The following is a 27,627-nucleotide window of genomic DNA, read 5'->3' as shown; positions in this document are numbered from 1 at the left end:
GTTGCAAGTAGGAATTGGGATTCCTGCAAGTAGGAATTGGGATTCCATCTGGGGTTCAGTCATGCTTGTGTTTGGAGCTGGACTCATGTGATGGTTGGTTGCTCTGTGAAAGAGCTAGGTCTACATAAAATAATCTTCTTTACCTGGTGGTACCTCCTGTTGGTTGTGAGGGTCATCCTGAGTGAATTCACTCATTCAAGTGGTCTATCTTGAGTGCTCATAGGGATTCAGGTTCATTCCTGATCTCACTAGTGGCTCTTGATGGACCCGCCCAGCCCTAGCCCCTGTTCTTACTCCCTATCTTTGTCCTCCCCAGACCATCAGTAATGTGCTCCTCCAGTATGCGGACATCATCTCCAAGGACTTCGCCTCCTACTGCTCCAAGGAGAAGGAGAAAGTGGTGACCTGTGGGGGACCCTATCCTGTCCCCTCCCAGCCCCACTCTGCACCTCCAAGTCTCCATCCTTCCCTGGGCCCTGATACTTATATCTGTGTGTGTCTGTGTGTATTCATGTACTTGACTATATGTATTGGGGGTGATCTGGAGGTGAGGGCACATGCCTTCAGTGTGTCATTGTCTGATTGTTGTGAATGAAGTCTTCAGGGTGTATGGATGTAAGTGTGCAAAGCTTTGAGCCCATGTAGGAGAATGTGGGTATGTGACAGGAACTCCCCCCTTCCTGCTATTCCCAGAATCCCAGCCCACCCTGGAGAAGTTACTTGAGCCCTATTTCCCTCTGCTAATCTCCAGAAACCAGCCCCCCACCCCAACATTTCCAGGAATTGGGTCCCAAATGCAGCCTTCCATTTCCCAATGACCCTATGGGGCCCTCCTCTGGACCCAGACCCTGAAACCATCCTGGGGTCCCTGGCAGTGGATGGGGGAGGCTTTGAGGAGGGGTCCTGAGCCCTGACTCCCTGCTATGTTTGCATCCCTAGCCCTGCATCCTCATGAACAATACTCAGCAGCTCCGCGTGCAGCTAGAGAAGATGTTCGAAGCCATGGGAGGGAAGGAGGTGAGGCGAGCCCCACGTAGGGTCGCCACTTCCCCTCCATCCCTGCAGTCCCCTGATGAATTCCATCTCAGCACTGCCTCTAATCCAAGCAAGCAGCTCTATCTTCTGTGCCTGTTTCCTCCCTAGTCCCTTGGGATCTCTTTCCCTCTGTTGGGTGAGAAAATGCCCCATTTATGTGGATGCTTTATAAATCTAACCTGATGTCCTTTTTCCCTCCTCAGCTTGATGCTGAGGCCAGTGACATCTTGAAGGAGCTCCAGGTGAAACTCAACAATGTCTTGGATGAGCTCAGCCGGGTCTTTGCTACCAGGTGGGAACACTTCCAGGGCTGGGAGCAGACAGGAGGGGGCAGCCCCGAGACCTGTGAGCCTGGGGCATCCAGAGACTCAGCAGATGTAGTGGTGAAGACTTCAGGCTTGGAGTTAGACAGAGCTGAGTTCAATCCTGGCTTCACCACTTGCTAAATATGTAGCCTTGGGTGAGTTATTTAACTTCTCTGAACCTTAGTTTACTCATCTGCAAAGTGGGGATGATGATAACAATAGCATCTGGGTAGGACTGTGCAGTGAAATAAACAGCACAGGTGAATGTCTTAGTTCTGTGCCCAATCCAGCTATCATACACCACTCCCTCCCCTGCTCAGTTATATGCCATGGCTCCTTGATGCTCAGGATAAAACACCAAGGTCCATGGTCAGCTTCTGAAGCCTCCTCTGGCCCTTTCTCTGGGAGGCCTGGAAAGTCTGGACTGAGCTCCTCCCCTCTGTGCCCCCAGCTTCCAGCCACACATTGAGGAATGTGTCAAGCAGATGGGCGACATCCTCAGCCAGGTGAAGGGCACGGGCAATGTGCCAGCCAGTGCCTGCAGCAGCGTGGCCCAGGATGCTGACAATGTGCTACAACCCATTATGGACCTGCTGGACAGCAAGTAAGCCAGGCTGGGTAGACTGGGACCGCCAGAAGAGGTTAGGGATGGGGTTCTTAGAGACTGGCCTAGAGAGGACACTCAGGGCATGTTTGCTGGTTAGATGGTTTGGATGGGTGTGGGGGTGGAGGTATGAAGGGTTGGAAAGATGGGTGAATGGTTGGATGGACTGGTGAGTCCTTCCGTATGAGTTAATGGATGGTGGTCGGATGGATAGATGACATGAGAAATAGGTGGGAAGATTGATGGGTAGATTAAAAGATAAATGCTTAGAAGGCTAGATGGAGGATAGATGGATAAAAGAAGGGATGGGTGGACAGGTGGATGGGTAGATGAAGTTAGGTGAAGATTTGAATGGATGGATAGATGGATTGATGGATGGATGGATGGATGGATGGATGCACTGAAATACAGATAAATGGATGGAAATGTAGATGAGAGGATAGATGCATGGGTGAAAGGAAAGAAGGGAGAGAGGAAGGATGGAGGATGGGCGGATGGATGGGTAGAAGGGTGGCTGGGAGGGAGGAAGCAGGGCAGGGGAAGCAAAAAGATGGAGGGGTCATTAAAGAACGTTGGGGGAGGGATCATTTGGTGGATGGGTGGGTCATTTGCTGGATGGATCATGGTGGATCCATCAGAGACAGAGACTCTGTCTCTGTCAACCCCCATGCATCCAATCATGCATTCTTTGTTGTTTACCCTCTCAAGTTTGCCCTCTTCCCACCATTCCCTTCCTTTTTGCCTGAACATGGCCTCAGTCCCCTCACAGTCCGTAGTCTCTAGCCTTCCTATTCCAGTTTACCCCTCACTCTGTTCTTTCGAACAGGAAAGTCTGTGTCTGTCTCTCTTGAGCACTCCATGGCTCCCCATTGTCCTCACGCTAAGGCCCAGGCCTTCCTCCAGGTGCTGAGTCCTCTTCCAGCCTGGCCGCTGCTGACCTATCCAGCCATCATTTACTTTTAATGTGTGTCACAGATCAGAGCCCCAATAAACCATTCTGATCAATGGGGTCTCCTCAGACCCCATTTAGGGGTCCCTGTACAGGCTCTGTGCCCTCTTGTGTGTGCATGAAGCATTTTCCTGCCTTGCCCATTTGTTGAGGGAAAGGCAGTCTTCGGGTTAGGGCCAGCTGGGCTATCTCTCAGACCTGCCTCTTGCCTCCAGCCTGACTCTCTTTGCCAAAATCTGTGAGAAGACGGTGCTGAAAAGGGTGCTAAAGGAGTTATGGAAGCTGGTCATGAACACCATGGAGAAGACGATCGTCCTGCCGCCCCTCACTGACCAGACGGTGAGGCCCACAGGGGGCCATAGGGGATTCCTGGGCCACCTCCCCTGTGGGAGCCCAGAGAACTTGATGCCAAAGTCATTGGGGCTCAGAGGTCAGTGGGGCCATTCAAAGATCAGAGAGGTTGCATATGAACCAAAAGTCATCAAAGAATCAAAAAATTCCTTCATGGTTCAGATATGTAAATGTCAAAGAAGTCAAGTAGAGTTAAGAGGTATCTAAGGGACATAGAGGTCACATGTGGGTCAAGAGGTCATAGGAAGGTCAGAGATCACCCAGAACATAAAGAGGTCAGCTTAGGGATCACAGAGGTCATAAGGGTCAGTGGTTTCATCAGAGGGCTCTTAGGGTCTATCAAGAGAAAAGGAGGGGAGATACATGGTCTTTAAAGATCAGAGACCAATAGAACAGAGGACTCCTAGAGGTCAGTCAGAGGTCACAGAGAGCATCCAAAGTCAGAGAGGTCAAGCAGAGGTCAGCATTCATCCAGGGATCCGGACCATGCCTCTGGAACCCTTTTGGGAAAAGCTCAGAGATCCTGTTCCCCAGGGATCAGCCTTCCAGGTGGGATTGGGTGAACATCTGTGGAGGGGTGTGGCTGCACTTGGGTTCCTCCAGGGAGGTGTGGGGGCCTGAGGACCGCAATGGCACACAGGCTGATGGCACAGCAGAGTGAGAAGACATTCCTGGGGATGGGGTGCGAGAGGCTTGGGGAGGGTGGGCAGGGTGCCAAGAGGCAATCATGGTGGGGAGGCTTTGGACCTCCGTCACCTGCCGGTCTCCTCTGGGCTGGGCAGGGGCATGGGGTCCCCCCTTCGGTGCCGTCTCCGCCCCCTCCCTGGCCTTCCTGGGAGACTCATGGTGACTTATTCCCCCCTCCCCACCACCCGCCCCCATCGCGGCTGACAGATGATCGTAAGTAGAGGCCCTTCTGTCCGTCTGTCTGTCCGTCCGCTCTGTGTCTGGACTCGGCCCACCGCGTGGCTGCATCCACCCCCACCCAGTGCCCCCTCCTCACCCACCGGCCCCCCACCCACTGTCCCACTTTCCGCCTAGATGTGCCTGTGTTTGTCTGGGGCGGGGCATGGGGAGGGGGCGGGGCCTGGCGGGAGGGAGGCCACGCCCACCCACCCCGCCCCATTGTAAGTGCAGAAGAGGTGCTTTCCTGCTCCCAAACCCCAAACCCTGAGCCCAGCACCTTCACATCTGATCTCGTCCTTTAGTTGGAATTCACCCTTAATCCCATGCTCAGACTCCACCAGGATATTGGTCTCTCCCCAAAGCTGGAAGGTTAAAAGTCAACGGAGTCCCTCTGCCTCCCCTCTGGGCTCTGAACTGTTAGCAACCACCCAAAATACAGGCTTTTACCACCCGGGTCCCCCTACTCAGCTTCAGCGCAGACCCCCCCCCCCCGCCGCCCACCACCCCTACCTTCCCACTCCCATCACAAGACCACATGAATCCCAGACGCACACCCAGGCACCCAGGTGGGAAACAGTATTCATAACTTTGGTGACAGGCAGACTTGGTGTCAAATCCCAGCCCAGCCACACTCTGTGACCTTGGGAAGTTACTTCACCTCCAAATCTCTATTTCCTTATCTGGAAAAAGGGGTTAACTGCAGTAACTCTCTGAGGGTTGTTGTGAGAACCAAATGGGATGATGCATTAAAGTGCTCATCTCTATGACTACCTGTGGCGTGCTCACAAAATTAGCGCTAATATTGTTGTTGTTGGTGGAAATATGTAAACACACAGTAGGCAGAGATCAATAAAACCACTCAGAGTCCCCCTTTGTGGACAAGACAGGCCATTAAAAGATTTCACCTGTCAAAAGTTCCTAAGTGCTCATCTCACTCCTTGGTAGCTGCAGTCTGCATCTTTGGCTGTAACCACTTGGTGGCAGCATACCCAACAACAGACATTGTGTTTGTGGGCAAGAAGCTAAAGGGATTCACATTTATTGGTGATGCTTTGTATGCTAGATCTCATAGTTGCTCTTATAGCCCACCTTCAAGACAACCCTTTTAGTGAGGTGGATATTATTATTCCCATTTTGCAGATGAGGAAAACTGATGCTCAGAGAGGAGGAGTCACTTGCTCAAGGCCACATAGTAAACATGCCAGAGTCAGGTTTCAAATTCAGGTTTGTCTGAATTTGAAGGCTGTTTGATCTCCTGTTGACCCAAGAAACATATATACAGTAAATGTAAATGGGTTATATTTTGGCAATGACTTCTCTTCTTTCTCTCTGGCTATGTATTTCTATTTCTCCTCTCTCTTTTCTATCTCTCAGACTCTCTTATAGCTTTTTAAGAGATGGTCATTAAGGTATGCACACATTCTCCCATGCAACCCAGCAATCAGCCCCCTGTGCAATATAGATGCCCCTTACCTCCTGTCCCCATGAGTACATGTGTGATCACCCTGGGTTCCCACCCCATATAGCTTGCCAGGTTGATCACCCTGTGACATTGTCTCTGCAGGGCACCCTCTTGAGAAAACATGGCAAGGGATTAGAAAAGGTAATGAGGGCCTCATCTGTGTTGAGGTCCTGAGCTCTGGTGTCTGGTGCATGTGTGTGTTCATGTGCATGGGTAGGAAGGTCAGCTGGGGATCATAGGTAAAGGCAGGTGTCCTAACAAGTCCCACAAAGCCAGAAGTCAGAATGAGTTGATTCTCCAGGGACAGGGCTTGGAGTGTGTGTGCACGTGTGAGCAGACATGTGTGCAAACAGTTCCCACCCTCTCATAACAAACCCCAAAACACTTATCTCAGCCCTGGGCTCAGCTGAATTCTGTGGCTTTGAGAAGGGCCCAGACACTGGACCACTGCCCTGGACTGAGATATGTGTTGTTTTCATGTAGATTTTGGTATTGTTTTTATTGTTCTAATGGGTATTTGTTGTAAGGAGATGGAAGCTGTGGCAATCCATGAATAGTTGCCCTTGCTGTGCATTCATGCAGCAACTATCATACCTGTGAGCACACAAGTGGGGTCTCTGCTTCATGAACATGGGTTGTAGGGCTTCCCTACTCACTCATACAGCCCTTTGGGGGGGGGGGCACATTCACTGTTCCAGGCACCATATACATGTAAGTGCATCCATGTGGGGGTGTGTGTGAGTTTATGTGTGTGATTGTGCACACATGTGCAAGTGTTTGGGAGTGCATGTGTATATTTTAGTGTGTGAGTTTTTCTGTGTGTACCTGTGCTGATCCAGGTGTGTGTGTATAAACTTTCTGCACTTGTGTGGATATACTTGGTTGTGTGTCTCTACATTGAGGGAACTTGTGATACCTATAAGTACATTTCTTTTAGAGTCAGGCCTGCTGGGGAAGTCTTGGGGGTTGGGAAAGGAGAGAAACCCAAGTTCTTTCTCTTTGCTCCCTCTGCCCAAGGCACCCCATTCCTAGACAGGCTGTCCCCAGGTGATGGGCTGGTTGTAGCCAGCAGTCTAGTGTCTGGCCAGAGCCCCCAGTGGGAGACAAGGGAAGATGCCTAGCTGGGGAGGGGGCCCAGTGTTAGACTCAGGACCTGGGGGGCAGCTTGTGGGCTGGGGAGCGGGACTGTGCTTTGAGGGGGCAGGGAAGCCCCAGTGAGCATCCTCCCAACAGCCACCCAAACTCTGACCTCCACCTGATTCTCTCCACAGGGCAGGGTGAAATTGCCAAGCCACTCAGATGTAAGACCAGCCTCTCACTGTCTGTCTGGCTCCCACCCCCAACCCCCTCCCCACCCCATGCCTCCTTCCACCTCTGTGGTCTGTGCCGTCTGGGGGCGCACTGTGAACCCGTCTGTGGTCTCTTCTTCCTTTGTTTGTCTGGTTTGCTTGTGAGGGTTGGTGGGTGGGAGGGAGGCAGGAGGGGAGGAGGGGTGGCAGGGGAAACCAAGGACCAGACAGCTGGGCTCCTAAGTAGCTACGCCTCAGGACAGCCTCAGGGAATCACAGACATGGAACCAAAAGAGTAGCAACAGCCAGGATGATGGTAAGGATATTAGTAGCAGCAGGATTACCAGCTCCCACTGGCCAGCTGGTAGACCGTCAATGTGATTCCAAGCATCCCAGCTGTGACTGGCCCTCCTCCCTGCCTAGTCCGCTCAGGACCCCAGACCACCCCAGGGCCCAGTAAATGCAAGACCTCACTGATACTTGGGCCTACCCTATCCCCTAAGCTAGTATAGGTGCCCCTGTCAACCAGGGAAGGAAACAGACCCAGAAAAGTCCAAGGACATGCCTCAGGTCACCCAGCACAGTGATTGAGGGGGGCAAGACTCGTGATTTCCAGGCCAACGATTGCTCCCAGCACTGCTCATAACCTTGAAACCGGATGATAATAACAGTGAACATTGAACAAAGACACATTTGGCTCCAGCTAGACCATGAAGTGGATATGCTTTTCCCCTACTAGATAGGAAAGCTGAGGTTCAGAGAGGTTAAGTGACTTGCCCAGGACCACACAGCAGAGCTGGGATTTGAACCCAGGCCCCCTCGGCTCATTGGAGCCATAACTCAGATGCCATCTTGCTGGTGTCTGTTTTGGGTAGGGTGGGGGATGGGTACTGAGGTGTGTGTTGGTGGGGAGGATTCTTCCTTTTACAGGGTCAGACGAACAGCCACCCAGATGACCGGGGAAATTCTCCCACAGTGGCATTGGGCCCCAGGAGTTGTGGTGGTGGGGTCACCAGAGACCATCCCATAGTTTTCTTAAAACCCCCTGACTTTGGGTTGGCAAACCTGTCCCAAACTGACAAACACCATCCAGAGCTCCCCGCACCCATGGCTCCTCACTGCCTACTCTTTCTTCTCTGTCCCATAAACCTGGGGTCCTGGTGGAGGTGAGAGGGTGGGTAGTGTGCCCACACTGGGATCTGCAGGGACCAAGTCACCACCTCCTCCTCAGCACTTCCTGAAGGGGAGCTCCAGACCTCTGCCCCTGGGACACTACCACTGCCTTGCCCAGAGCCTCTGGACAAGAACCAAGATGGTGTCCAAGGCTAAAGTGTCAGTAGGGCTGTGGGGATTGGTCTGGAGGACCCCCATCCTCACTTTGGCTGTGACTGTTGTTACCTGCAGGGAACCCAGATGATCTTCAATGCAGCCAAAGAGCTGGGTCAGCTGTCTAAACTCAAGGTGAGGCAAGAGTGGAAGACTGGGGTGGGGAAGCTTCCTAGGGGAAAGGTCACAGAATGGTGACGTGCTCAAGGGACAGAAACCCTACTCAGACCAATTTAAGCCCAATTTATTTGCTCCAGTGTGTTGGAAAGATCTGCAAATCTCAGCTTCAGATACAGTTTGATCAAGGGTACAAATCATTTATTCAACAAATATTGAGCCCCTGCCATGTGCCTGTCATGTGTTAGGTACCAGGGACACAATGATGAAAAGACAGACCCACTACTGAACGTGTCAGAGTTTTACAGGGATTAGGCCCATAGCCAGGCAGATCCCTAAGGTGGGGCCTGTCTGCCTACCTGGGCCCTGTCTCCATCCATCCAGGACCACATGGTACGAGAAGAAGCCAAGAGCTTGACCCCGAAGCAGTGTGCAGTAGTTGAACTGGCCCTGGACACCATCAAGGTGAGAGGTCCCACCCCTGTCCCAACCCAGGTGGAGCAGGCAAAAGGTTTGACTGGTGTAGACATGGACCTAGGCTTGAACCCACCTTACTTCATCCAATTTAGAAATACTCCCTGATGACTCCCTGATGCTTCTGTCAGTTCCAGGCTGGCTGATGGCTGAGCCCTGAGGAGCCCTGGGTTCAGGGGGCCAGCCAGACACAGACAGCCCCAGCTCTGTGGGGCCAGGGTAAGGTAGAAGGAAGGATGGGGGCTGGGAGAGCCCAGGGAGGGAGAAGAGAGGGCTTTCAGAAAGAAGGCATGTGGGAGGTGGGTCTTGAGGAATGCATAGGAGTTTGCAAGGCAAAGCAAACAAAGCATTCTAGGCAGAGGACCAGCCCATGCAAGAACTCAGTGCAAGGCACTGTGGTGTCCATGAAATGAAAACTACTCTGAAGGGAATTTTTGCTGAAATAATTATAGTGAAACAGGAGGGTGGTCAAGGAAGGTTCCTTGAGATCTTAACCAAGGGAGGAAAAGGAACCAGCTATGGCAAAATAAGGTGCTTGAAGTTGTTTAGAGGGTGGGGATGTCCCACCAGGGAGCACAGTAAGTGCAAAGACCCTGAGGCAGGTGCGTTCTAGGGAATACCTTTAGAGAAAAGGCTGGGAGGTTGCAGGGCTGGGGCCACAAAGGGCTTGAGGAGAGGCGAGATGGGTATTATTTTGAGAGGGCTGGAAGCCCACCGTCGCCTTTGGGGCAGGGCTGGAGGTGGAGGAGTAGCAGAGCACGGCTGGGTTGTTCTGAAGGACCCCCCTCCCAGCCCATCACCACTGAAGGGCAGCGGGGTTGGGGAGGGGGTATTGGGGCTGCCTAACTTGTCCTCCACAGCAATACTTCCACGCGGGTGGCGTGGGCCTCAAGAAGACCTTCCTGGAGAAGAGCCCAGACCTGCAGTCCCTGCGCTACGCCCTGTCCCTCTACACCCAGGCCACGGACCTGCTCATCAAGACCTTCGTGCAAACACAAGCGGCCCAGGGTAAGTGGCGGCCTGCCAGCCTGCGGCAACCCAGCCCCTAGCCAGCGAGGCTGCCACTGACTCACCTCCTCTGTGACATGGGCCGGGGCAATGGACAGCTCCCGGGAGCGCCTGAGCTGCGTGATGGCATGCGGCCAATGAGTGAAAGACTACTCGTGGGGGCGGGACCTCTGACGTCATTGGGCCAGGAGGTGACTGAAAGCTGTGGGGCGGGATTTCTTTGAAGCAGGACCAGGAAGTGATTGACAGCTCCTAGGGACTGAACTTTGAAGTATTGGATTCAGGGAGCGGCTGACGTCTTGGGGGCGGGGCGTATGACGTCATGCAGCAAATGAATGATTGACAGCCCCGGGGGCGGGATCCCGACCTGGAGGCGTGGACCGCAAGGGACTTTCCATTTCTCAAATTCTGTCTTTCTCTGTCTCTTCTCTTGCCTCTGTCTCCTGTCCCTCTCTGAGTTCCCACACAGCAGCTGGGGCTGGGGAGAGCAGGACTCCAGGGTCCTCGTTCCCCTCCGTGAGGACCCCATACAAAACTGGTCCTAAGACAAGGGAAAGAAGTTTGGCCTCTGACCCAGCAGTGGGGTGGGAGGGAGAGCTGCCATGAAGCAGAAGCTGGGGGCAGGGGAGCGACCCCCTCCCCCCACAGACAGACCAGGGCCTAGGGCCCTCCCTGGGCGTCGGGCCTCCAGTCCAAGCTGCTGCTTTTAGTGTCCCCGGTGTCCCCCCCGGAGCGGGAGGCTGTCTGTCCGTCCGTCTGCAGCTGACGTTTCTCTCTCTCTTGTTTCTCCTCCCTCTCACTCGCTGCCCCCTCTCCGCGCCTCCCCTGCTCCCCGCCACGCACACTCACCCTCCATCCTCGCCTCTCGCTCGCTCGTCTCTCCCCCCACCCCTCCCTTCCCTCCTTTCTCCACCTTCCCCTGTGATTAGTCCATGGTGGAAAAGGGACTAGGTTTACCCTTAGTGAAGACATTTATCCTGAGAAGGGTACGTGCCTCCGCCGCCCGCCCGCCCGCCCGCGCCCGGTGCCCGGTGCCTGCGCCCCTCCCGGCCCCGGCTAGTAAAAGGCCCGTCCTTCCGCCTCGCCGGGCTCGGCCCAGGCCAGACTGGCTGTGGGGGCCTAGGTGGATGAGGGGGAAGGACAGCTTGCTGGTTCCACGTGGGGAAGGAGAAGCGATTCGAGTCGGAACCCGCTTCTTCCTGGGTGCATCTTAAGCCAGATCCCGGGTCCCCTGGACAGCGCCTGCACCGTTAAGAGTGGACTCAGATCCCAGTGGGCTCCGATCCCAGCTCTGCCACTCTGGTGGCTGGGCGTCTGCGGGATTATCTCACCTCCCTGAGTCTCAGTTTTCCCATCTGTAAAACTGGAACAGTCAAGGGCCTTAATTCACAAGATTACTTTTAGGATTAGATGAATTAAATTTGGAGCAGTTCTTGACCTGTAATACCTGTAGTAGCTCCCAGGAAGTGTATTGTTACTGTTGTTGTTGTTATTATTATTAACTATTATTAATTACTGATGTCATTCTTCCAAGCATAGAAAACTATCAATTTTCAGGCTCTAACTCTGAGCCAGCGCTTGTGCCAAGAAACATTTCTCAGGGATTTTTGAAAAGATTTCTCCCAATTGCCCCACAGGGCGGTGCATCATTCCACAGATGAGGAAGCTGAGTCTCAAAGGAGATTAAGCTACTTGCCCAAGGAACCTTCCCCTACACGGGGGCCAGGGACTCGGGGAGGGGTGGGATTGGGGTAGGTACAGAGAGGCCCAGGAAAGACCCTTCCCCTTGGAGCCAGCAAACCACGGGATGGGGGCGCCCAGCATTGCCCTCCTCCCCCTTCTTACTAGCTTTGGCCATGGTCTAACCCCTCACCCCACCCACCACTGTCCAACTCCCCCCCTGGCACCCTCAGTCTGGCCCGGATTGAGCTTGCTGAAGCATAAGCCTTGGGGTGGGGGGAGGTGAGGCTGAGCATGTGACTGGTTGGGGGGAGGGGGGATCCAGAGCCTGAGATGACAAGGAAGGTGGCCTGGGGTGGGCAGCGAGTTTGGGGGGGTGCACGCCCCAGTAGTGGGGTAATGGGGGTCTCCAGACCTCTCTGTCCCCTGAGCCTCAGTCACTTCCCACCCAGTGCCAGGTAACCCAGATTAACCTTGAACACCCACCCCTGACTCCCCATCTTCCCCCCCCCATGCATGGGGTGCTCAAGGTGTGGGAGCTTCCTGAGGGGCAGGGAAGGAACCCGGGGGTGCTGGCGGTCACAGGTCCCCAGGCCCCACAGGATGCCCTTTCCAGAGCCACGGAGAGACAACTTTTAAGCTGCCCCATTCAGTGACCCCATCAGAACCCATCAATGAGGGCATTGTGGTGGCCACAAACAGAAGCACACCTTACCCAGACCCAAGCAGACAAGGGAATTTGTGGGCCTGGAACTGAAAGATTAAGGGCTGTGTTGACATCAATAATAGCTGGATCCAGAGTTTCTGACAATGTCATTGGTTACTGGTCTCTGTTGAGACATCTGTGATGTAGGCTTTTCCCTCATTAGGCAGACAGCCTTGCCAGCTTAGCACCATACTCTTTCCTCAGAGTTACAGCTAAAGTCCCAGGGCTAACTCTGATTGGCCCAGCATGGGTCACATGACCATTCCTGAGCCAATCTCTGCAATTAAGGGCAGAGAATGCTCTGATTGGGCAACCATGGTTCATTTCATGCAAGATGGAGCCAGGAGATCTGAGGTGGTCTTGGAGGCCATTTCTCAATGGAAACTTGAGATTCTCAATTGAAACAGGAATAGCGTTGGGGCAGGGAAAATAAAGATAACCCTACAAACTGTCACTTCAGAAGAAGTGAGGACTCTGGATGAGGTTATCACCAGCGTTTTGGAGAAACAGTGAGGAAGACTGTGTGGCTTCCTCAGAGCTGAGTGAGCAAGGGAGAGAGTGGACAGAGGTGAGGCAGGAGAGGTAATAGTGAAGACACATCGCAAGGGACATTGCAAAAGGACTTTGATTATTTCAGAGGGAGATGGAAACCATGGAAGTGTTTTGAGCAGAGGAGGGAAGTGTGCTCACCTAATAGGATTTACTCTAGCTGGTGTATGAAGAGAAGCTGAGAGGATTCGGGAGACAGGGTGGGGGCTACTGCAATAGTCCAGGCATGTGATGATGGGGGATGGAACATGATGGAGCCAAGGAGGCGGGCTCCTTGTACAAATTCTTGTATTTTGATGATAGAATCAGTAGGATTTCCTAGTGTGTGAGTACTTTGAGAGGGAGTGAAGACAAAGAAGGGAGTCCCAACAGTTTGACCATTGAAAGAGGAGGCAGTGACTAAAGAGTGAGAAGCAGCAGCTAATCTGTAGGAAGAGAACCTAAAGAGTGTGGCATTGGTGCAACCAAAAGGAGAAAATGAGACACAGGAAGCCAGGGTGTGTACAGTGGTGTGTAAGATGAAGACTAAGTTTTGACAACATGGCAGTCAGTGGAATGAGAAAAATCAAGGGCAGATGCATTAAGCTCAGAGAGGTTAAGAGATCTACCAGAGATCATGCAGCAAGGTAGGGAAAGGCCCGAACCCAGCATTCTTGGCTTCCTAAGGTCACTTGCCATCACAGCCCCACCCTCAGTGCCACCCTGTCAGGGCTGATGACCTGGTGCCGCCAGCACATGGTAGATGGGAAGTGGTCCAGGTCCCTTAGAGTGGGTGGGAAGAATGGAGCTCATGCCAAGCATCCTCCCCTACCCCGCCCAGGCTCGGGTGTGGAAGACCCTGTGGGTGAAGTTTCAGTCCACGTTGAGCTCTTCACTCATCCAGGAACTGGGGAACACAAGGTCACTGTGAAAGGTGAGTAGTCTGACTTGGGAGAGGGAGTGCCTTTGCCAGGACTCACTAGGTCCTATGACAGAAACCAAACTCAAACTAGCTTAAGCAAGAAAAACATTTTTCATTTAAAAAAAAAAGTCTCATAAAGCTAAACATTCCAGAAATAATTCACCCTCAGGCATGGCTGGATCCAGGGACTCAGTGTTATGGGACTTAATTCCACCTTCTCCGTCTCTCAGCCCTGGCTTCCTTTTGTTGGCTTTTTTTGTTTTTTGTTTTAATTACAACACAGATTGAACTGTTTTAACCAAGGCCTAAAATGACAGTGGCTTAAACAAGATAGAATGAAATTTTCTCAGAGGTAGCCAAGGACAATCAGCCCAGAGCTGACATTGGAGGCTTCACAGATGTAGGCACCCCTGCCATCTTTTGTTGCACTTTCTCTCTTTTTTTTTTAAGATTTTATTTATTTATTTGACAGAGAGAGAGATCACAAGTAGGCAGAGAGGCAGGCAGAGAGAGAGGGAGGAAGCAGGCTCCCAGCCGAGCAGAGAGCCTGAAGCAGGGCTCAATCCCAGGTCCCTGAGATCATGACCTGAGCCAAAGGCAGAGGCTTAACCCACTGAGCCACCCAGGCACCCCTTTTGTTGCACTTTCATCCCTAATAGGGTACCTTTCCTCCTCTATAGGGTACCAAAGAATTCAGTACCTAGCAGCATCCCAGCCTGCAGCTAGAAGAAGGAGAAAGTTTAAGCCACAACCTGAAATTTGTCCACATCACTTCCCTTCACTAAAATTGAATTGGCTAGAACTTAGTCATAAAGCGACACTTCACTATAGGAATGCTCTGGGAAATATATTCTTTCAGACAGGCTTTGAAAACCACAGCTGTGTTGTAGTGGACCTGACAGCCTTATCCTCTATTTCCCGTAACAGTCGTGGCTGCCAATGACCTCAAGTGGCAGACTTCTGGCATTTTCCGGCCATTCATTGAGGTCAACATCATCGGGCCCCAGCTCAGCGACAAGAAACGCAAGTTTGCAACCAAATCCAAGAACAACAGCTGGGCCCCCAAGTACAACGAGAGCTTCCAGTTGTGAGTCTAAGAATGGTTTGGGGAACATGGGCAGGGGACATCTGCTAGGTGAACCTAAGGGTCTACTAGAAGAGGGATGTCTGGTGGGGCGGTCATTCCTTGGCACAGGGATGAGAGGGGTCACATCCTAGGAGAGGGAACTGGAAGGAAGGCACCTTAGTGCATGAGTGACATTGGTGAGGGGATGGGTGTAACCACTCTGGGAGACAAGCAGTTCCCAGGGGAGGCCATGAATGTAATATAACATGTTGATGAAGGCTTGTGAAGAAAAGGGGAAGTCTGGGAAGAGGGGACATGTTGGGCAGGGCCATTTCCGGGGCTGTAGACTCGGGTCTAGTAAGGGCCATGAGGGGCCATGATGGGGCAAGGAATGTGTGGGTGAGGGTCTCAGGGGCAGGGGGCAGGTCTCCTGGAGTCAGCAGTGAGCCTTGTCATGGCAGGGCTGGAGGAGTCACCGGTAGGGGAGAGGAGCCAAGTGTGGTCCAGGGATGCCTGTCAAGTGAATGAGGGTGGGGTCCTATCCAGACGGGGCATCAGGGGTCCAGAGGGGCAGATGAGCTTGGGAGATCAAATAAGTCTGGTCAGGGTATTGCTTGCAGTGGGCACATATTTGGGTCAGGTGCCAACCTCACTGGGGCAGGATCATGTTGGGGGTTGTTCTCGGGGGACAGAAGTGCAGAGGGGTAAGGGGAGAGGACAAGAATAGGGCACTTGGTCAAAGGACTTTGGAGTGGTAGGATACCTGAAGAAATAAATGCTTGGGAGCAGGGGCTAGTTGTGGGGCAGAGGTTTCCTGCGGCGGGCGGTAGTACTTGAGGGCTGGGAAGTACAGTGAGGGAGAGTGTTTCTTTTTCTTTTCTTTTTTTTAATTTATTTATTTGACAGAGAGATCACAAGTAGGCGGAGAGGCAGGCAGAGAGAGAGTAGAGGGAGAAGCAGGCTCCCCGCCGAGCAGAGAGCCCGACTCAGGGCTCGATCCCAGGACCCTGATCATGACCCCAGACGAAGGCAGAGGCTTTAACCCACTGAACCACCCAGGCGCTCCAAGGAGGGTGTTTCTGGGGAGCAGTGTGGGCATGGCCCATCAAGGGCAGGTCCCCTGGGGGCAGAAGCCCAGCCTTAGGGGCCTAGCTTGGGGGTAGGGGAGGCAAGCTGAAGTGTGTTGGGGGGTCACTCATAGTGAGGCATGAGAGCAGGTCGTGTGGAGAGAGGCTTGGGGGTAAGAAGGAAGAGCTAGGGAATATGGGGGAAGGGACACGTCAAGGAGAGAACTTGGATTCAGGTGAGAGCCCGGTAAAGGGACTTCTGGGTGTGGTATCTGGGACAAGATAGTGGGAACAGCAGCTCAGCTGGCCAAAGGTGTGCACGCAGATATCACGGGGTGGAAGCATGGTCTAACCAGGGAGTCTTGGGGAACCATCACCTGGGTGGGGATGTGGACCCAGGGCTGGGAGTGGGATGGTGGGGGGGCGTTGTCGGTTTGAGGTGGGGTGGGGGGAGAAGGGAGGAAGGAGAGACAGGATAGGACAGCGATTACCGGGGAACAGGGGTGTGGGTAAGGAAATGTGGGCGTGTCCCTGCGCTGGTGGCCTGGGGGCGTGTCCCGGCGCAGAGGCGGGGTCAGCCGTAGGGGCGTGGGAGCCCGGCAGGTGGGACTGTCCTTACGCCCAGCCCCCTCTCCCCCACCCCTTCACCCCTCTCCGCCCCCCAGCACGCTGAGCGCCGACGTGGGCCCGGAGTGCTACGAGCTGCAGGTGTGCGTCAAGGATTACTGCTTCGCGCGCGAGGACCGCACGGTGGGGCTGGCCGTACTGCAGCTGCGAGAGCTGGCCCAGCGCGGGAGTGCCGCCTGCTGGCTGCCACTGGGCCGCCGCATCCATATGGACGACACGGGCCTCACGGTGCTGCGCATCCTGTCACAGCGCAGCAACGACGAGGTCGCCAAGGAGTTCGTCAAGCTCAAGTCGGACACGCGCTCCGCCGAGGAGGGCGGTGCCGCGCCTGCGCCCTAGTGCGGGGCACGCGGGCGGGCAGCACTGCGCCTGCGCACGGGGCGGGGCGGCGTCTGCGCGCTGGGACCTCCCGGAGGGCGAGTCTTCGGGCTCTGTGCAGAGGGCTGGCTGCGCCTGCGCCCTTGACTTAGCGCGCCCCTCTAGGGAATTGTGAACGGATGACGCCCCGCCCCCTCAAGAGGCCACGCCCTAGGGCGCTATGAAGGAAGAAGCCACATCCCCTACAAGAAGCCAAGTCCCCAGCGCCTAGGGGATCTTTGGAGCTGGGATGGGAGGAAGTCTCGCCCCCTATGGAGGAGGCCAGATCCTGGGGCTCTGGTACGGGAAGGCCCTGCCTCCTGTCCCCTGGAAAAGCCATAAGATGGGTCCCCAAGACCTGGGGCCCAAGACCAATTGCCAAGTATGGAACTCTCAGCTCCCTCAAGGGGCGGGCCCTGGGCGAGGGGCAGGGCTTCCTGGAGCGCCCCCTGGGGTGGCCTCGGGGTTGGAGGCACTAGGATGCTCGTTGGAGGGCCCAGGTTGGACCAGAGTGTCATTTCGTTTTGTGCAAAAAATACACGGGGAAGGAGGGGAGGATGGGATTTCAAAAGCACATGCGTCCTCGGGCGCCCAAACCCTGGAGGCCGAGTGGACGGCTCTGAAGCACCCGCGCTGCCCCCACTTCCCTGTGGGGGTTTGCCTCTCCTTTTCCCCTAACATATCCCATTCTCATATCATAGAGTTCAACCCACCCATTTAAGAGATGGCAAAACTGAGGCCTAGAGAGCTGCTTGAGACTTTGCTGAAGATCCCAGTGCCATGAGATTTTGCTGAAGATCCCAGTGCCACACCCTCTCCCTACTACTTACTCCCTTTGGCCTGTGTGCCCCATCTAAGGGTGGGCTGACATCGGATGACCCGACACAGCTCCCCATTGCTGCTAACCCCTCTTCAGGGGACCTCCCCCAATCCTTATAAGGGATGGGGGTTCTGGGCCAACACCCCCACTTCCCCCGTCCCATGTCTGGCTGCCCAGCAAAACCCCTGCCCTTGACCCTTTCCACTGGGACCCTATGGGGAGATTCTGTGAGAACTCTAGCTCTCCCACCAAAAAAAGAGGATTTGGGATTCCCTGGACCCAGGCACCCCCTGAGCCCCTTTTTCCTCTCCCAGAATTCTCCAGGCAGGCAAGAAAGAGACCAGGAACTCCAGGGCTGTGTGTGTGTTTGTGTGTGTGTGTGTAAATATATAAACATACTTGGAGCTTAGTCTCCAAAATCTTATTCATTCATTCAAACATCGTGCCACAGGATACCTCCAAGTGGGACCTCTACCCGCCTAAAGATTTTCCTCTAGGAGGCAATAGTGGGGCAATCTGGCCAGAGTCAAGTTTCCCCATTGTAGTTCATAAAGGCAGAACATTTGGGGAAAGTTTGTCCTGGCCTGTCTTTGCCCGCAATCTGCTTTTCCATGTTGGATGGGTGCTTGTGTGCCCTTTTTTTTTTTTTTTTTTCTGCCAGACTGACAAGTACAAGATTCTCTTGTACTAGGAAAAAATTAAAACAGGGGCAAGGTGAGGAGTAGCTGGACTCCTGGAGTGATGGGGCCTGTGTCAGACAGGAAAGGGAGGGCTTTCAGAGGAGGTGAAAAAGGAGAAGGAACCACCCATTAGAGAGACAAAGCTCCAGGTGGAGGGAACAGTAGGTGCAAAGGCTGAGGTGGGCAGGCTTGAAGCACAGCGAGGTCAATGTGGCTGACAAGGGGGACAAGGAGGAGGTGTTGATGTCTGGGAGCCCTGTGGAGATGTCAGACCAGGCAGGGCCTTGTGTGCTGCCCTGGGAGTTTTTATTTTATGCTAAGAGACTTGGGGAACACCAGGAGATTTAAAAGCTCAGGAGAGTCTGGAAGTCAGGTTTCAAAAGCTCCCTCTGGCCACCTCATGAAGAATGGACCAATGCAGTTTGGGGGAGAGGCAAAGTGCTTTGGGAACACTGAAACTAATACCTGAGAAGGTTTTTGAAGGATACATTAAAAAGAAAAAACAAACTCACCCCTTAGATAAACCCCAGTCCACTAGGTACAGTTGTCCACATTGTGCACTGCCCAAGGGTTTGGCATTTCTAAGGAGGCCATGTGCAGACCTTAGGCATTGAGAGTTGTATGTTTATATTGATGATTTCCTGGTATGTGAACAAGTCTGGAAGAAATGGCACTACTTTCTCAGAGAAGTTACCTGGAGGTGTTCTTTGTCCCCTGATTTTAGGCAGATTCAGGTGCCAGAAGGTTCTAAATCAGAGGTTAAGATGCCAGTCTTCCCACAGGATGGTGGGGGAGGGGGCTGGAGCCAGGGGCAGGTGGGGGTTGGCAAGGAGGGAGCTTAGAATCTATTGCATGGACTGAGAGGCAGATTTTAAATTCAGACCGCCTTCAGGGGTAGGTGGGAGTGAGGTGGATACATAATTCAGGTTGAGAACACCAGCAACACTCCTAAGGGGAAGTAATATGACCTGGGGTGAACCCAGAAATATTTATGGATGACCAGCAGGAAAAGGGGGAGCTGAGCTTCTGCCTGAGAGAGCCAACTTATTTCCCTAGAGTCCTTGGGAGTCTTTGGTCAAGGCCTGCCCATGTGTGTGAATGAGTGAGTGTGTGTGTGTGTGTGTGTGTGTGTGTAAACTTCCCCGGCACCGCCCAGACACATGGAGGGAGCTTTAGGTAGCATTTGTTGAATGACTTTCTGACTCCCAGGCTAGAACTGTTTCGGAAATTTACTCCCTCTAATTTCCCCCAGAGAACTCCTAGTTATCCCTCAAAACCCATCACAAATATCCTCTCCTGTAGAAAACCCTCCCTGCTCCTCCTCAGAACTTCCCCTAGCCTCTGTCCCTGATGCCAAGGGGTGGGAGTTGTCTGTGACACGCTCTATTTCCCCCAACTAGGGTCTGAGGCCTCTGGATAGGCCCAAATTCGCCAAGTACAGACTGGGCACAGGGGATGATGGGGAGGGTATGACTAGTAGAATTATGTCTTGGGGTGGGGGGTTCACGTGCATGTCTATCCATGTCTGTCCATACCACCCTTCCCCTCCCACGTAAGCCTGGGCACACAGAACGTGCTCCAGCAAGACTGCGGCTGAGTCACACAACACAGAGTAGACAGAGGGCCAGAGCAGACAAGGAGGAGACAGGAAAGGAGTCTCAGGGCCTGGAAGCCTTTGGAACTACAAAGTTTCTGTATCGGAACAAGCGTCAGAGAGGAGCAGGGTTTCCCCAAGGCCATTCACCACCTCACCTGGGGTGCCCAAAGTTCTGAGCCCTGGTGGGGCCTCATTTCATGCCAGGAATGTGCCCTAGATTTTCACGGGTCTGGGAAAGGACAAAGTAGGGTTGGCCCTTTGTTGGGGAGGGGGGGTGTGTGATATTGAGGGGCATTTTGGACAGAGCTGATCACTTCTTCCTGTGCCCCCACCCCCCCCAAAAGGGACAGTGTCCCAGAGTAAGGACACAATGAGAGAAGAGGGAAGGATAGAGAGAAAGAGAAGGGGAGAAATCAAGAGGGCGAGATCATGCCCAGGAAGATCTTGAGGGTCTCTGGGTGGTGGTGGAAGGGGCATAGAACAGCCTTGAGATGGAGACTCAGAGATGGGGAGAAAAGTAGGGGATCTAGAAGGAAGAGGAACCCACTGTTCTCTCTGGCTCTCACCAGCCCATCCTGGAAGGATTTATGTGAAACGAGCAGGTGCCTGGCCTTGACCCGCAATCCTTCTCAGGCCCCAGAGCCTGAAACCTCACCGTGCCCCCATCAGAGATGCAAAAAACTTAACACCCAACTAGAAATCTTTGGGACCTCAGAGACCTTGCTGTCCCCCACACCCTGCGCTGTTCATTTTGTAGATGGGGACACCGAGGGGCGGGGCAGAGCAGGGACAGCCCAGAGTCGCCCCTAAACTCTGCTGCCCCAGTGGAGCGGGAGGGGAGCTCACTGGGGGGTCGTTTCGGATCACGACACCGTCTGCCCCCTGAACATCCTTTCCTAAGAACTGTCAAGGACCAAAGTCGTCTTCGCTGACACGTGTTGCTTTTCTCTTTGCCTTTTATTTTCTTTTTTTTTTTTTTTTTTTTTTTTTTTTTTTTTTTTAAAAGATTTTATTTATTTATTTGACAGAGAGAAATCACAAGTAGGCAGAGCGGCAGGCAGAGAGAGAGAGAGAGAGAGGGAAGCAGGCTCCCTGCCGAGCAGAGAGCCCGATGCGGGACTCGATCCCAGGACCCTGAGATCATGACCTGAGCTGAAGGCAGCGGCTTAACCCACTGAGCCACCCAGGCGCCCCTGCCTTTTATTTTCTTAAAGAGAGAAATCAAGTTGACGGTGTCTAGTAAGACCTCCCCCATTCCCCAACCCACGCCTAACCATAGTGGCTCTCTTGAGGCACCGGTCACCGGCGGAGTGGGCACCCCCACCCCCACCCCCATGCATCCCAGGCCATACAGCCAGGGGGACTTACTTTGCACCCCTGGCCCCGGCCCCCTGAAACCCCCCAAACCTGGCCACGCAGTCAAAGGGGGTTCTTCCTCCACACACCTTCTCTTAGCATGTGATTGCAAATGTGAACTCAAAATGCTGTTTGTTTGTTTGTTTGTTTTAATTCCATCCCGTTGGTCCGGTGTCTGCACAGACGCCACCCCCACCCCATCTCTCTGTAAATATGTGACTTGGAACAAATGTTTAAAACCAACGAGAAGTGGTCATGAATGCATGGTGTTGAGATGTTTTGCACTATTCCGACTTTTTGGTCTCTGTAAAAATATTTTATTAACAGCAGACATTAAAAAAAGCAAAAGCACACAACCTCAGACATGTGGTGGCCTTCTTGCATTCCAATATTGGCAACAAACCCAGGGACCCCTTAGTACTCGCAGACGCTGCTGAACACACTTCCCACCCACGAATGCAACTGGTCCACAGGTAGGTTTGGAGAAGGGCAAGTGAGGCCCAGAGTGGGGGCATATTGCAGAGTGGGGAGAGCCAGCACCTGATTGGACTTTGGGCAGCTCCTGCTCTTAGCTCAAGCGACTTAGGACACACTCATACTCACCCTACAGCCCCATGTGTGGCTGTGGCATTGTGTTGTGTTGTGTTTTTCCCAGCTTAAGTAATAAAAATGTATTGAGAATTCCTGGGATGGTGGTGATCGCCTCCCAGCCTGGAGGGAGGAATCAACACTGCAAGAAATCGCTCAGAAATCACACTGTCGGGACGCCTGGGTGGCTCAGTTGGTTAAGCAGCTGCCTTCGGCTCAGGTCATGATCCCAGAGTCCTGGGATCGAGTTCCGAGTTGTGCTCCCTGCTCGGCAGGGAGCTTGCTTCTCCCTCTGCCTCTGCCTGCCACTCTGTCTGCCTGCGCTCGCTCTCTCTCCCTCTCTCTCTGATAAATAAATAAAATCTTGAAGAAAAAAAAAAAAAAAAGAAATCACACTGTCCTGGGGCATCTGGGTGGCTTAGTCAGTTAAGCGTCTGCGTTTGGCTCAAGTCATGATCCCAGAGTCCTGGGATCGAGTCCATGGTCTGAGTTGGGGTCAGGCTCCCCACTCAGCAGGGAGTCTACTTCTCCCTCTGCCTTTCATCTTGCTTGTGCTGTCTCTCTTTCTAATAAGATTTTATTTATTTGTCAGAGAGAGAGAGAGAGAGAGAGAGTAGAGGAACAGCAGGCAGAGGGAGAAGGAGGCTCCCCACTGAGCAGGGAGCCAGCACAGGACTCGATCCCAGCACTCTGGGATCATGACCCGAGCTGAAGGCGGACACTTAACCAACGGAGCCACCCAGGTGCCCCTCTCCCAGACAAATCTTTCATATATATATATATATATATATATATATATATATATATATATATATAAAGACTTTATTTATTTGACATAGAGAGATCATAAGTAGGCAGAACAGCAGGCAGAGGAAGAAGCAGGTTCTCCCACAGAGCAGGGAGCCCGACACAGGGCTCGATCCCTGGTCCCTGGGATCATGACCTGAGCTGAATGTAGCCGCTTAACCAACTGAGCCACCCTGACACCCCTCAAATAAAATCTTTAAAAAAAAAAAAAGAGGAAGGAAAGAAGGAAGGAAGGAATCAATCCCACTGTCCCAACACCTCTGGCCAACATAGGAAGGCACAAAATTGTTCCCAAAAATTAGTCAGGCTTTGTTCATCCAAGAAGTGTAGGGAGGACAGATGCAGGAGGGACCATCCCATGATACTGGGGGTGGGATGGGGGTGTGCTGGGACCCCAAGCTGGCTCTTCAAAAACCAGGGAAGAAGCCAATCTGCTTCTTCTCTGGGGGTGAGTTCCTGGTCACCAGGCTCACTTCTTACCCTTGACAAGGCTGTCCCTGCCCTGGGTAACACTTTCTTCCTATAGGTTCAGGTCAACGTCATCAGCAAGGTTGTTGGCAGTGAGACAGACGCGGTTCTGTGATGTGAATATCGTCCTGGAGGTGTTCTGGCTTGCCGGGTCTTATGCAGTTTGATAAATCAGGGTTCCTACCTAGGCCTCCTCCAAGGGGAGTGGGTTGGGACTAAGGATCTCACCCCCTGACCTCATCCTCACCTCCAGCCTTTCTCTGGGCCATCAGTCCAAGGCTGTGCTCAGATAGGTCCTGCCCAGTCCCACTTTGGTCCCTACCTGTTTTGTTTTGTTTTGTTTTTTAATGTAGCAGGTGAGAATCTCATTTCATAAACACACAAAGAACAAAATCTTATTTTTCTGCAGTTGAATTTAATTTTTTAAAAGATTTATTTATTAAAGAGAGAAAGTGCACAAGTGGGAGGGGCAGAGGGAAAAGAAGAGAGACTCTCAAGTGGATTCTTTTTTTTTTTTTTTAAGAATTTATTTATTTATTTGACAGATCACAAGTAGGCAGAGAGGCAGGCAGAGAGAGAGAGAGGAAGGGAAGCGGACTCCCTGCTGAGCAGAGAGCCCGATGCGGGGCTCGATCCCAGGACGCTGGGATTATGACCTGAGCCAAAGGCAGAGGCTTTAACCCACTGAACCACCCAGGCACCCCTCTCAAGTGGATTCTGCACAGAGCCGGATGTGGGGCTCAAACCCACGCACCCTGAGATCACAGCCCCAGCCAAAACCAAGAGTCAGACGCTTAACTGACTTAGCCGCTCAGGGCGCCCCTGCAGCTGAATTTAATTTCTGTTTTGCGCCCCCATCCCACCAGGGAGCAGAAGTGGAATCTCGCACAGCTCAGGGTTTTCTCTCTCTCCTCTGAGACCAGGCAGTTTCCAGAGCTAGATGTGTGGGCTACACAGCGTGACTTCTCCATCACAGCTCACTCCCTGACCCAGGGGACAGACTTGTTTGTTGCTTGCAACCCCAGGGGCTCAGCCCTTGGTCCCGTGTCCCTCAGTCTGTGGTCTCTGTCACGTCACCCGCGAGGCTTAGGGACAGAGGCTCACTCCTGCTGTTTGCTGTGCTCCGAGAACCAAACAGGCTGGCTTTGGAACCACTGAGGCTCCTGGCCAACACCATACCTGTGGGCATGGGACCTTCTCTCTGGTGTGAGGGCAGCTCTTCTCTGACAAAGGATGTGAATGAATGTTAGACGCGTGATGTTGACGGGGACAAAATCAGTCTTACACATCTTCACAGGGCATGACCATGGCAAGCCAGCCCAGCGACTAGTTACATATATTTACAAACACAGATCTAGTTTCAGGATACGTACGTGTGATTAATTTAAAAAAAGAAAAGCACAACATCAAGGATTTTTTTTTAAAAGGAGGATTCTACCTCTTATCATCAAGAGGCTACTACCAAAAACCCCAGAAGGCAGCAAGCATTGAAGATGTGGGGAAATCAGAACCCTCGTGTCCTGTCAGTGAGCATGTAAAACGGAGCAGCCCCGGTGGAAAACAGGAGAGAGAGTCCCAAAGAGATTAAAAGTAGGGGCGCCTGGGTGGCTCAGCAGGTTAAAGCCTCTGCCTTCGGTTCAGGTCATGGTCCCAGGATTTGGGGATTGAGCCCCGCATTGGGCTCTCTAGTCAGCAGGGAGCCTGCTTCCTCCTTTCTATCTGCCTGCCTCTCTGCCTACTTGTGATCTCTCTCTCTGTGTCAAATAAATAAATAAAATCTTTTTTAAAAAAAAAAAAGAGGCAGAGAGAGAGAGAGAGATTAAAAATAGAATTACCATGTGACCTAGCAATTCCACTTCTGGGAATATCCTCTAAAGAACTGAAAGCCAGGTCTGGAAGAGGTATTTGGACACCCATATTCAGAACAGCATGGTTTACAAGAGCCGAAATGTGGAAGCAAGCCAGTGTCCATCAGTGGAGGAATGGACCAGCACGAGGTGGGTTATCCACAGCCTGGAAGACTCGCCAGCCTTGAACAGGAAGGAGGTTTTGACCCAGGTCTCAACACGGGTGAATCTCAAGGACCCCTTGCTGAGTGAACGAAGCTGGTCACCAAAGGACGAAGACTTTTGATCCCCCTTGAATAGCCAGATCCACAGAGACAGAATGTAGGACAGTGGGTGACAGGGGCTGGGCGGAGAGGGGAGCAGGAGTTTGTGTTTCATGGGGACAGAGTCCCAGTTTGGGAGGATGGGAATTTCTGATGACTGCACACACTGTGAATCTACTAAATGCTGTGCAATCGTCCACTTGCATACAGCGAAGTTTAGAGTATCTCAATTTCATCCCCATTTTAAAGATTAAAAAGAAAAACAGTTGGCTGGATGGTCTTGGGCCCCTGGGCCAGAGGGTGCCAACTTCTGACCTAATCCATTATTCAGCTCCCCGCTCTAGCCTCTTTCTCTGCACCTCCCCTAGCCTGTGGCTAAACTCCAACACCATCCCCATGCTCAGCCCACCCTCCACTGTCCCGGAACCCCCAGCTTCAACCTCACCCTGTCCTCCAGCTCTCGCCCCCACCCCTTAATCGACTCTAATCCCACTCCCATCTCCCCACACCTCCGCATGCCACCTGCCACGATCACCCAGGGAACAAGAGAAACAGTTTCCCGGAGGGTATTACACATTTCTGTGATTCATGATCTATGTGCGATTACATTTCATTACATAATTTATTATATCGCATGATAATTACTGTGTTCCTAATGCTGCAATTACATATAATAGATTCCGTGATTATGCATCCTACAATTACACAGTCATTCTTCCCATCACCGTAAAGTACAGTAATAAACGAGGAGGAAGTGGTGGGTTGACTTCAGGACCTGCCCCGATCCAACCCCTTTCCAGGCAGAGGCTACAGAGCTGCAGCCAGGCTCATAGTTTGCCACAGCTGGGCACGTGTTCAGGTCCAGCTATGGAGAAGCCTGGGGGCATGTGGAAGGCAGAAGAGACCAGAGCTGTCTTGGGTTTTTCTTCCTCTTCTCTCCGCCAGCAACCAGCCATGGAAACACCTGTTGTTCTGGAATCTGCATTCCCTTCTCCAGTGACAAACTTGGTGGGGGTTGAAAAGCCGTCATGGCAACACAAAGGTGGCATTCTATTTCTGGATTGCAGATACAGGGTGTGTGCCCAAAGTCAGAGGTTTCGAGGACCTCCTGCACCCTGCCTTGATTTGAGGGAGCCTCGGTTCCCCCCAGTGAGCAGGTTCTGCAGAGTTATTCCTGTAAGACCAGTCCTGGTCCTGCTCCCCTGCACCAGGAGTGGTAAACTCTGCCGCGTGGACCTCATCCAGCCCACTACCTATTATTATAAATAAAGTTTTATTGGCACAAGGCCATGCTTCATTCATCCAACTCCATTTCTGCTGCTCTCATGCTACAACAGCAGAGTTGAGTCTTTGTGAAATTCCTATATGAAACGCTTTGTGTCAAAAGACCTCAAGGCGTTTTTTTGAAGTGCCTGGCTGGCTCAGTCAGTAGAGCATGAGAATCTTGATCTCCAGGTCATGAGTTCAAACCCTGCATTGGACATACAGTTCACTTAAAAAAAAAAAAACACCTCAAGTGGTTTCTATTTCCCACCCTTAATTCTGACTGCTGTGCTACATTATGATACATAAGAAATTATGACACATCCATAGACCCAGCCACAATTACAGCCTGCTAAAAGGATGAATATGGTAGACTAAATAAAGCCTCCATCAAAGATACCTACATTCCATTGCCCAGAATCTGTGAATGTTACTTTTTTTTTTTTTTTTTAAAGTAGGCTCCACGACAGGGAGCTTGAACTCACAACCCTGAGATCAAGACCTGAGCGAGAGCAAGAGTCCGACGCTTAATTGACTGAGCCACTAGGTGCCCCCGTGACTATTACTTCAAATGACAAAAGGAGCGCTGGCTTTGGCAGCGCATATGCTAAAAATCAAAAGGATATAGAGAAGCATAGCATGGCCCCTGTGGAAGGACACGTGGGAATGGCAAAAGGAACATTGTAGAAGTGACTGAGGATCTTGAGATGATGGGAACATTATCCTGGATCATCCAAGTGGGCCCTAAGTGTAATCCAAGGGTCTTTGTAAGAGGGATGGAAGAAGGTCCGATGAAGAAGTAGAAGATGCGATGACAGAAGCAAGGGATTGGGGAGATACAGGAAGGGGCTGAGTCGAGGCATGCCAGCAATCTCCAGAAGCTGGAAAAAAACGAGAGCACAGAATCTCTCCTAGATCCTCCAGGAGGAACCAACCCTGCTGACATCTTGACTATACCCAAGTGAAACTGATTTCAGACTTCTGAATATAACTTGTGAGATTTTATTTATTTATTTATTTATTTATTTATATGCAGATTTCCATGTATATATGGAATGAATATGTGTGTGTGTGTGTGTGTGTGTATCTCAGTGGAAACATGGAAACATACATATATCAGATGATATTTATATAGATAAATAGATAGATGATATAGATA

General features: G+C 52.3%; 1 protein-coding gene across 3 annotated transcripts in view; it reads left to right on the top strand.

The window, feature by feature from the left end:
* UNC13A (unc-13 homolog A) overlaps nt 1-19,029 on the top strand; it is a 60,314-nt gene extending 41,285 nt beyond the window's left edge. The window contains exons 31-45 of one of the 3 annotated variants that reach the window (XM_059160459.1): nt 317-400; nt 940-1,017; nt 1,239-1,327; nt 1,792-1,944; nt 3,109-3,232; nt 4,139-4,144; nt 5,715-5,753; nt 6,884-6,913; nt 8,306-8,362; nt 8,729-8,809; nt 9,679-9,826; nt 10,756-10,812; nt 13,582-13,674; nt 14,590-14,749; nt 16,461-19,029. In XM_059160459.1, coding sequence (XP_059016442.1) covers nt 317-400; nt 940-1,017; nt 1,239-1,327; nt 1,792-1,944; nt 3,109-3,232; nt 4,139-4,144; nt 5,715-5,753; nt 6,884-6,913; nt 8,306-8,362; nt 8,729-8,809; nt 9,679-9,826; nt 10,756-10,812; nt 13,582-13,674; nt 14,590-14,749; nt 16,461-16,761 — 1,500 coding nt within the window. In that variant the 3' untranslated portion in view covers nt 16,762-19,029. The remainder of the gene's footprint in view (nt 1-316; nt 401-939; nt 1,018-1,238; nt 1,328-1,791; nt 1,945-3,108; nt 3,233-4,138; nt 4,145-5,714; nt 5,754-6,883; nt 6,914-8,305; nt 8,363-8,728; nt 8,810-9,678; nt 9,827-10,755; nt 10,813-13,581; nt 13,675-14,589; nt 14,750-16,460) is intronic. The other 2 variants (XM_059160460.1, XM_059160461.1) reach the window with 2 other exon arrangements.
* Nucleotides 19,030-27,627: the final 8,598 nt, after the last annotated feature.

This window comes from Mustela lutreola, chromosome 2 (genome assembly GCF_030435805.1).
Source record: "Mustela lutreola isolate mMusLut2 chromosome 2, mMusLut2.pri, whole genome shotgun sequence".
NCBI classification, from domain to species: domain Eukaryota; kingdom Metazoa; phylum Chordata; class Mammalia; order Carnivora; family Mustelidae; genus Mustela; species Mustela lutreola.
This window is presented reverse-complemented; position numbering and strand designations above follow the sequence as displayed.